The 11822-nt window shown below is 43.2% G+C and overlaps 1 protein-coding gene across 1 annotated transcript in view; it reads right to left on the bottom strand.

Moving 5' to 3' along the window:
• The window catches only part of LOC132545177 (fibrillin-1-like), a 56560-nt gene that overhangs the window by 18248 nt on the left and 26490 nt on the right, over nucleotides 1-11822 (bottom strand). Inside the window, exons 7-11 of the mRNA XM_060208852.1 lie at nucleotides 7022-7150; nucleotides 6644-6772; nucleotides 3878-4006; nucleotides 3559-3684; nucleotides 815-940 (exon numbers count right to left, since the gene is read on the bottom strand). Of these exons, the coding sequence (XP_060064835.1) occupies nucleotides 815-940; nucleotides 3559-3684; nucleotides 3878-4006; nucleotides 6644-6772; nucleotides 7022-7150 (639 nt within the window). The remainder of the gene's footprint in view (nucleotides 1-814; nucleotides 941-3558; nucleotides 3685-3877; nucleotides 4007-6643; nucleotides 6773-7021; nucleotides 7151-11822) is intronic.

Genomic DNA, 11822 nt, shown 5'->3' with positions numbered 1-11822 from the left:
GAACCATGCACGTGTATATGTGCTCGTACAGTTCCAGTACTTTTGTGAACCATGCACGTGTAAATGTCCAGTATTTATCGTGAACCATGCACGTGTATATGTACACGTACAGTTCCAGTACTTATCGTGAACCATGCACGTATAAATGTCCAGTACTTATCGTGAACCATGCACGTGTATATGTACTCGTACAGTTCCAGTATTTATCGTGAACCATGCACGTGTAAATGTCCAGTATTTCTCGTGAACCATGCACGTGTATATGTACTCGTACAGTTCCAGTACTTATCGTGAACCATGCACGTATAAATGTCCAGTACTTATCGTGAACCATGCACGTGTATATGTACTCGTACAGTTCCAGTACTGATCGTGAACCATGCACGTGTATATGTACTCGTACAGTTCCAGTACTGATCGTGAACCATGCACGTGTATATGTGCTCGTACAGTTCCAGTACTTTTGTGAACCATGCACGTGTAAATGTCAGTTATTTATCGTGAACCATGCACGTGTAAATGTCCAGTACTTATCGTGAACCATGCACGTGTATATGTACTCGTACAGTTCCAGTATTTATCGTGAACCATGCACGTGTAAATGTCCAGTATTTCTCGTGAACCATGCACGTGTATATGTACTCGTACAGTTCCAGTACTTATCGTGAACCATGCACGTATAAATGTCCAGTACTTATCGTGAACCATGCACGTGTATATGTACTCGTACAGTTCCAGTACTGATCGTGAACCATGCACGTGTATATGTACTCATACAGTTCCAGTACTTATCGTGATTTACGTGCATACTTACTCGTACAGTTCCGTTCGTTATCGTGGACCACGAATCCGTGCCAATGACACCAGCAGTAGAAGGATCCTATGGTATTCACACAGTCGTTCTCACACTTTGGGGCGTTGTCAATACACTCGTCAACGTCTACAAACAAAATATACAGTTTCAATAGCAGATATACAAGGATGTCATTCCCTCCTTTACCCGGTGCATCATATGTCCTTAGTGGCGCTCCTTTGTCATGGAGACGTTACCCCTAACCTAACCGCTTTCTGTATTAAATCTACATCATATAACTACTAAGTGTCCAGAAAACATATCGAAGCCAGTATAGATTCTCCCTATATTACATATTTTATATAAAATATCAAGTACATCGGAACCTGTACATCATCATCATTACATGTACATCATCATCGGTACCTGTACATCATCTCCGGTACCTGTACATCATAACCGGTGCCTGTACATCATCACCGGTACTTGTATATCATCACCAGTACCTGTACATCATCACCGGTACCTGTACATCATCTCCGGTACCTGTGCATCATCATTACCTGTACATCATTTCCGGTACCTGTACATCATCATCGGTACATGTACATCATCTCCGGTACCTGTACATCATAACCAGTACAGGTACATCATCACCGGTACCTGTACATCATCATCGGTACCTGTACATCGTCACCGGTACCAGTACATCATCTCCGGTACCTGTACTTCATCATCGATACCTGTACATCATCCCTAGTAACTGTACATCGTCATTACCTGTGCATCATCATCGGTACCTGTACATTATTTCCGGTACCTGTACATCATCGGTACATGTACATCATCTCCGGTACCTGTACATCATAACCAGTACAGGTACATCATCACCGGTACCTGTACATCATCATCGGTACCTGTACATCGTCACCGGTACCAGTACATCATCTCCGGTACCTGTACTTCATCATCGATACCTGTACATCATCCCTAGTAACTGTACATCATCATTACCTGTACATCATCATCGGTACCTGTACATCACCCTCGATACCTGTACATCATAACCGGTACCTGTACATTATCACCGGTACCTGTGCATCATCACCGGTACCTGTACATCATCATCGGTACCTGTACATCATTTCCGGTACCTGTACATCATCATCGGAACCTGTACATCATATCCGGTACCTGTACATCATCTCCGGTACCTGTACATCATCACCGGTACCTGTACATCATCTCCGGTACCTGTACATCATCATTACCTGTACATCATCATCGGTACCTGTACATTATCATCGGTACCTGTACATTATCATCGGTACCTGTACATCATAACCGGTACCTGTACATCATCACCGGTACCTGTATATCATCACCGGTACCTGTACATCATCACCGGTACCTGTACATCATCTCCGGTACCTGTACATCATCATCATTACCTGTACATCATCTCCGGTACCTGTACATTGTCACCATTACCTGTACATCATCATTACCTGTTAATCATCACCGGTACCTGTACATTGTCACCATAACCTGTACATCATCACCGGTACCTGTACATCATCCTCGGTAACTGAACATCATCACCGGTACCTGTACATCATCATTACCTGTACATCATAAAGGGTACCTGTACACTGTCACCATTACCTTTACATCATCATTACCTGTTAATCATCACCGGTACCTGTACATTGTCACCATTACCTGTACATCATCATTACCTGTTAATCATTACCGGTACCTGTACATTGGCACCATTACCTGTACATCATCATCGGTACCTGTACATCATCTCCGGTACATGTACATCATCTACGGTAACTATACAATATCTCCGGTACCTGTACATTGTCACCATAACCTGTACATCATCACCGGTACCTGTACATCATCCTCGGTAACTGAACATCATCACCGGTACATGTACATCATCACCGGTACCTGTACATCATCATTACCTGTACATCATAAACGGTAGCTGTACACTGTCACCATTACCTGTACATCATCATTACCTGTTAATCATCACCGGTACCTGTACATTGTCACCATTACCTGTACATCATCACCGGTACCTGTACATTATCACCGGTACATGTACATCATCTCCGGTAACTATACAATATCTCCGGTACCTGTACATTGTCACCATTACCTGTACATCATCACCGGTACCTGTACATCATCCTCGGTAACTGAACATCATCACCGGTACATGTACATCATCACCGGTACCTGTACATCATCATTACCTGTACATCATAAACGGTACCTGTACACTGTCACCATTACCTGTACATCATCATTACCTGTTAATCATCACCGGTACCTGTGCATTGTCACCATTACCTGTACATCATCATTACCTGTTAATCATTACCGGTACCTGTACATTGTCACCATTACCTGTACATCATCATTACCTGTTAATCATCACCGGTACCTGTACATTGTCACCATTACCTGTACATCATCACCGGTACCTGTACACTGTCACCATTACCTGTACATCATCACCGGTACCTGTACACTGTCACCATTACCTGTACATCATCATTACCTGTTAATCATCACCGGTACCTGTACATTGTCACCATTACCTGTACATCATCACCGGTACCTGTACATCATCCTCGGTAACTGAACATCATCACCGGTACATGTACATCATCACCGGTACATGTAAATCATCCTCGGTAAATGTACATCATCACCGGTACATGTACACCCCTACAAGTCCGACTTACCTGTACAGTTATGACCATCAATGTCGATCTCAAATCCGGATTCCTGACACTCACAGTAGAATGATCCCACGGTGTTTACACACAGGTCCTCACAGTCTCCGTTTCCAATTTTACATTCATCTATGTCTGAAATGGACAATCAATTTTTATTTTATGGTCAATAGTACAAGGACCCGGAGAGTGTCGGTTAAAGACCCAACAAAGACTTCTGATATAATCAATATCATATCATTTATGTGACGGGTACTTCTATATATACATATACAAAATGTATAAAGGATGGAAAATTATTTTTTCATATTTAGTGCGGGGTAGTCACCTTCACATTTTGTGCGATCCTTGCTCGGAAGGAAGCCATCATCACACTCACACATGTAGGCGCCTACGGTGTTCACACATCGACCGTTACCACAGATCTTCTTGCCGTATAAAGCACACTCATCTACATCTGTAACAAAGTATCACAGGAAAATCCTAACAAGATATTTTTATTAAAAGTATCTACAATACTCAATTAACCAATCTTATAGGCTCGCATCAAAATATGTCCCATTCAACAGCGGTACTGATTGGAATTTTTTCGCATTTGATATGTTATTAACCATAAAAGGAAATAAATTTTGAAATATCGACATATATGTATAGGATCTTAACTGAAATTTTCATTTCATAAAAAAATTTCCCGAATCTAAGAAGAAGTTCTTATTTTTGCGCGCCTTGACGAGTTTCGTGAAATTGCATATGGAATAAAAACAAATTTTTGATGCTGTCTGTGACATAACTCAGCAGGAGGCACCTTTTTGTTGTACCGTTTTCATTTCACGACGTAACCTCATTGTCCATATTTCTTGACATCACAGTCGATGCCTGTCTGGCACAGCCAATGAAAAACGCTTTAGGGTATATTACACACTAGTGACATATACGCGAAAGATTATTATATATTCGCGCATTATGTGAACAACTGGCTGATTATGTAATAAAGATAGGGTTTTATATGAGTTTGCATTTGATATGTGAAGTTATGAAACCAGTCTCAGCAGTTCGTGACGAGTAGTATCAAATAGGAACGAATCTGAGATCCCTTTTATCACATGGTCGATTTATCGAGCAACTTTGGTAGAAAAAGGACATTTCTACGTCAAACTTAAAAGTTCTGTATCTATGGTCTCAATTGCTGTCACACTGACATCTGCGGATGTGTGACGTCATTTCATTATCTAAAGTATCTACAATATGTGACAAATAAATGAACCCCGTTCGAGTTATCTCCCTTCAACTATGTGTTAACGTCTATGATAAGTACGCTCCCACGTCACGCATGTACAGTGAAATCGTGAAGGGCATCAAGAGCTTGGCTGTCTTAACTGTTTATGGGGACTGGTGAAACTTAAAAGTGTTATGATCTATACCGAAAATGAATCAAATACGTAATGTACATTGCATATTTCAATTTGAATGTTATGTGGATATGTACATGTAAGTTTTTTGAAATGTCGGAGTGGTGTGGCCGGCACTTCGGTATAGATTTGTCGCTAAATCCGTGATTGATCTTGTAAGTAATTACGTATACTTGATTCACGAACGACAACAACTGTGCATTCTAGCATTGACATACAGTTACACAATATATCACCATGCGTTTTAAAACAGAATGGACGATAGCTACAGGTCTGACCAAGGCCCCAGTGAACTTTACATCTCTATGTTCATCGTATATGTATTTTTTTGTGCGTATATTTTTAACTGACGTATTTCATTGGACAAGGATATAGGAGACTGTGCCCTGACAGCTGATTATCCTTCTAGGATGTCTATATTTGCATACGGTCTGATTATCGTAAGTTGAAGTAGACCGACTTCCGGAGGCGAGACGCCTAATGAATGCCAGTCCTTCCCACAATTAATAAGCAGTGATACATCCGGGAAACTCCACAACTTAGCCGTGTCACTATTTATATACCAATCCAGTCACGAGGGCTACATGTGTCGAGGTCCATCACGATACACCCGGGAAACTCTACAAGTTAACCGTGTCACTTTTTATTGACCGATCCAGTCACGAGGGCTACGTGTGTCAAGGTACATCACGATAAACCCGGGAAACTCCACAAGTTAGCCGTGTCACTTTTTATATACCAATCCAGTCACGAAGTCCACATGTCACGAGGAAAAAAGCATGTCAAGAACAATTTTATTCTGAGGTTATGTTGCTCATTAGGCCTACCTGTACAGATGTGACCATCACCAAATCTACCTGTACAGTTGTGACCATCACTAGATCTACCTGTACAGTTGTGACCATCACCAGACCTACCTGTACAGATGTGACCGTCACCAGACGTGCCTGTACACATGTGACCATCATCAGACTTACCTGTACAGATGTGACCATCACCAGACCCACCTGTACAGATGTGACCATCACCAGACCTACCTGTACAGTTGTGACCATCACCACACCTACCTGTACAGATGTGACCATCACTAGACCTACCTGTACAGATGTGACCATCACCAGACCTACCTGTACAGACGTGACCATCACCAGACCTACCTGTACAAATGTGTCCATCACCAGACCTACCTGTATATATGTGTCCATCACCAGACCCACCTGTACATTTGTGACCATCACCAGACCTACCTGTACATATGTGTCCATCACCAGACCCACCTGTACATATGTGTCAATCACCAGATCTACCTGTACAGTTGTGACCATCACCAGACCTACCTGTACAGATGTGACCGTCACCAGACGTGCCTGTACAGATGTGACCATCACCAGACCTACCTGTACAGACGTGACCATCACCAGACCTACCTGTACAGATGTAACCATCACCAGACCTACCTGTACAGTTGTGACCATCACCAGACCTACCTGTACAGTTGTGACCATCACCAGACCTACCTGTACAGTTGTGACCATCACCAGACCTACCTGTACAGATGTGACCATCACCAGACGTGCCTGTACAGATGTGACCATCACCAGACCTACCTGTACAGACGTGACCATCACCAGACCTACCTGTTTGACCATAACCAGACCTACCTGTTTGACCATCACTAAACTTACCTGTACAGTTGTGTCCATCACTTGACAGCTGGTACCCCGGATTAGTGGTACACTTGCAGAAGTAGGAACCGACTACGTTGATACAAATATCCTCACAGCCGCCGTAATTCAATGTACACTCATTATCATCTGAGTATAAAGACAAAATATAGAAAAAACATTATCGGTCAGCTGGCAACATTTTTATATACATATATATATCCCACATTATTATACCGATATGCAACACTGCTCGCCTCGCTAATCATGATAATGAGGATATCTTAAAGTGGTCGTTTCATCCATACATATCCAAATATACCTTACTGGTAACCTACTGTAGACAAAAACTAGAGTAAATTATTTTGTGATCCCTAAAGATCCGCCTAGATGACTTACCGTAACACGACCGTCCGTCCCAGCTGTCCATGAATCCAGGTATACTACAGTTACACTTGTATGAACCATCTGTGTTTTCACAATTCCCTGGACACTTGTTCAGACTGTCGTCAACACATTCGTCCACATCTGAAGTAAAACACAATACTTCCCGTGAACGACCGATGGATGCAACTCTTCCATTTTCTGCTATATTTGGTGTCGCAGACCACTCCAAGTGCAAGCTAAGAGGAGACAGTGAGGCCTCGTTGGGCAACAGAACTTGGGTTGATGTGGTGGTCGGGGGCGAATGCACTAGAAGTGAGGAGTAGTCATACTGTAATCGTCTAGTACTGCTCTAGGGTGAATTTCCCTTTATATCGATCGGTAAATCTAAGAACCGGTAAACCAGGGGTCGTGGGTTCGATTACTGACGGAGGCAAACTACTCCTTTCCTGTTACAATGCCAACTTTCCTCGTTTCAATCAGATTCGATTCTGGATCTTAATCAAAACTATTGACAATTGACGAATTTCGTCATTACCGAGTCATCAGTCTGGACTTAAGAGAAATCATAAACACACTCGTTAGTATATAGTATACGACGTTTGAATATTAGTATGACACAGCTTATCATCATTTTCTTCTCCGAATGATATAAAAAAAGAGTTTTACGGACATCAATGGCCATCTGAATGTAAACACACATTAGTTCAGTATTGTTGGATTTGTTTCTGGTAAATTTCCATTAATTTCTTTCAATAAAATAATAACATAAGCAACAACTATACAAATGAGTTCACCTGACCTTTAACCTCAAGTTATAACTCAATGCAACCAACGGAACAGGAAAAATTCAGGATTGTTTATAAAGATCTTGAATTCTGACTGACACATGATAAATACCATCTATCTCAAAAGTATTTCAAGTAAGTTTCAGCTAAAGTTACAATAAACAAGTGTGAATTGTGTTTTGAAACCTTTTTACAAGTCGCCGTAGCTACCTCGGATAATAGGCTGTATAAACACAGCACTCTGTCGACCTCAAGTTATCCGTGAAATATGAAAGAGGGTTTGAAATGTGGTTTTTAAATATGACAATCCTATGGAATTTCATAACTATCAGAGAAAAGTGTGAGATCAACCTCATTGGCGTAGATAAAAACAACAAGTAAATACCAACATGTTAACACAATTCATGGGAAAAATATAAACAAAAGCAAGATTTACAAGGAGACTCATGAAAAAGTTAAAGGAGAATAAGACCCAGGTGTTTCGGAAGATAAAGTGCCATCTGCTTTATGGACAACACAAGCGATGTAACTCTTGGTCAATCCAAGAAAGTAATGTAAAAAGATATAAAATAATGTCAGGAAATAAAGACGAAGTGAGGGATATTGACACTAACCCTTGTTATAGCTTTGTTTGTTTTAACTTGGTTCATCTTTCTCTTTCTGTCATCTCGTGTTTTTATAGGTTTTTTCCCTATTCTTGTATTGACATAAACTTAAATCGTCTAATTATATAACTTAAAGAGCAGACACATACATGACAATCAATCCAGTACTTTCCTAACAAATAACAGACTTCAAAAACTGAAATATTAGATCAAAGTTTGTCCTGGAATAATAATTTAAAGTCAATATTCACATATATTAGGTATTTATCAATACTTACATTTTGCCTATTTTAGAGACAGAACGAAAGCGTCCATACATATGATAGAATTAAACAAATTTTTGAGTTCATTTGCCTCAAAAACGTTCTCAGACCTTACGGTTCGCTGTGTCATAGTCGTTTCAGTGTGTTATCTCTCTCCGTTCGACTTCAATATGGCCGTCATAATATCAATTACAGCCGGGCACCGCCCGGTAGAGCCCGGTCGGGCGGCATGAGCCTGTATCAGGTAGTACTGGAAAGTACATGGCATATGTAGTGTCCACGGAAGTTGTGATTTATATATAGCTCAGGACCTATATGATAAACTTGTCACGGGACCTCTATATATACATGGCTCAGGACCTCTATGATAAACAGGGCTTAGGACATCTATGATAAACACGGCTCAGGAACGCTATGATAAACATGGCTGGGACCTCTACGATAAACAGGGCTCGGGACCTCTACGATAAACAGGGCTTGGGACCTCTATGATAAACAGGGCTCGGGACCTCTATGATAAACATGGCTCGGGACCTCTGTGATAAACAGGGCTCGGGACCTCTATGATAAACATGGCTCGGGACCAGTATGATTAACACGGCTCGGGACCTCTATGATAAACAGGGCTCGGGACCTCTATGATTAACACGGCTCGGGACCTCTATGATAAACATGGCTCGGGACCTTTATGATAATCATGGCTCGGGACCTCTATGATAAACAGGGCTCGGGACCTCTATGATTAACACGGCTCGGGACCTCTATGATAAACATGGCTCGGGACCTCTATGATAAACAGGGCCCAGGACCTCTATGATATACAGAGCTCGGGACCTCTTTGATAAACAGGACTCGGGACCTCTATGATAAACATGGCTCGGGACCAGTATGATTAACACGGCTCGGGACCTCTATGATAAACAGGGCTCGGGACCTCTATGATAAACATGGCTCGGGACCTCTATGATTAACACGGCTCGGGACCTCTATGATAAACATGGCTCGGGACCTCTATGATAAACAGGGCTCGGGACCTCTATGATTAACACGGCTCGGGACCTCTATGATAAACATGGCTCGGGACCTCTATGATAAACAGGGCCCAGGACCTCTATGATATACAGAGCTCGGGACCTCTATGATAAACAGGGCTCGGGACCTCTATGATAAACAGGGCTCGGGACCTCTATGATAAACATGGCTCGGGACCTCTATGATATACATGGCTCGGGACCTCTGTGATAAACATGGCTCGGGACCTCTCTGTGATAAACAGGGCTCGGGACCTCTATGATAAACATGACTCGGAACTTCTATGATAAACAGGGCCCAGGACCTCTATGATAAACAGGGCTCGGGACCTCTGTGATAAACATGGCTCGGGACCTCTGTGATAAACATGGCTCGGGACCTCTATGATAAACAGGGCTCGGGACTTCTATGATTAACACGGCTCGGGACCTCTATGATAAACATGGCTCGGGACCTCTATGATAAACATGGCTCGGGACCTCTGTGATAAACATGGCTCGGGGCCTCTGTGATAAACAGGGCTCGGGACCTCTGTGATAAACATGGCTCGGGACCTCTGTGATAAACAGGGCTCGGGACCTCTGTGATAAACATGACTCGGGACCTCTATGATAAACAGGGCCCAGGACCTCTATGATAAACAGGGCTCGGGACCTCTGTGATAAACAGGGCTCGGGACCTCTGTGATAAACATGGCTCGGGACCTCTGTGATAAACAGGGCTTGGGACCTCTCTGATAAACATGACTCGGGACCTTTATGATAAACAGGGCCCAGGACCTCTATGATAAACATGGCTCGGGACCTTTATGATAAACATGGCTCGGGACCTCTATGATAAACAGGGCCCAGGACCTCTATGATATACAGAGCCCAGGACCTCTATGATAAACATGGCTCGGGACCTCTATGATAAACATGGCTCGGGACCTCTATGATAAACAGGGCTCGGGACCTCTATGATAAACAGGGCTCGGGACCTCTATGATAAACATGGCTCGGGACCTCTATGATAAACAGGGCTCGGGACCTCTATGATAAACATGGCTCGGGACCTCTGTGATAAACATGGCTCGGGACCTCTGTGATAAACAGGGCTCGGGACCTCTGTGATAAACATGACTCGGGACCTCTATGATAAACAGGGCCCAGGACCTCTATGATAAACATGGCTCGGGACCTTTATGATAAACATGGCTCGGGACCTCTATGATAAACAGGGCCCAGGACCTCTATGATATACAGAGCCCAGGACCTCTATGATAAACATGGCTCGGGACCTCTATGATAAACAGGGCTCGGGACCTCTATGATAAACATGGCTCGGGTCCTCTATGATAAACAGGGCTCGGGACCTCTATGATAAACATGGCTCGGGACCTCTATGATAAACAGGGCCCAGGACCTCTATGATAAACAGGGCTCGGGACCTCTGTGATAAACATGGCTCGGGACCTCTGTGATAAACATGGCTCGGGACCTCTATGATAAACATGGCTCGGGTCCTCTATGATAAACAGGGCTCGGGACCTCTATGATAAACATGGCTCGGAACCTCTATGATAAACAGGGCCCAGGACCTCTATGATATACAGAGCCCAGGACCTCTATGATAAACATGGCTCGGGACCCTTATGATAAACAGGACTCGGGACCTCTATGATAAACGTGGCTCGGGTCCTCTATGATAAACAGGGCTCGGGACCTCTATGATTAACACGGCTCGGGACCTCTGTGATAAACAGGGCTCGGGACCTCTGTGATAAACATGACTCGGGACCTCTATGATAAACAGGGCCCAGGACCTCTATGATAAACATGGCACGGGACCTTTATGATAAACAGGGCCCAGGACCTCTATGATATACAGAGCCCAGGACCTCTATGATAAACATGGCTCGGGACCTCTATGATAAACAGGGCTCGGGACCTCTATGATAAACATGGCTCGGGTCCTCTATGATAAACAGGGCTCGGGATCTCTATGATAAACATGGCTCGGGACCTTTATGATATACATGGCTCGGGACCTCTGTGATAAACAGGGCTCGGGTCCTCTATGATAAACAGGGCTCGGGACCTCTGTGATAAACATGGCTCGGGACCTCTATGATAAACAGGGCTCGGGA

Source organism: Ylistrum balloti, unplaced genomic scaffold (genome assembly GCF_031769215.1).
Source record: "Ylistrum balloti isolate Yb309-2 unplaced genomic scaffold, AGI_CSIRO_Ybal_v1 Utg369830, whole genome shotgun sequence".
NCBI classification, from domain to species: Eukaryota; Metazoa; Mollusca; class Bivalvia; order Pectinida; family Pectinidae; genus Ylistrum; species Ylistrum balloti.
The sequence above is the reverse complement of the archived record's forward strand: the minus strand, read 5'-3'. Positions and strand labels throughout refer to the sequence as shown.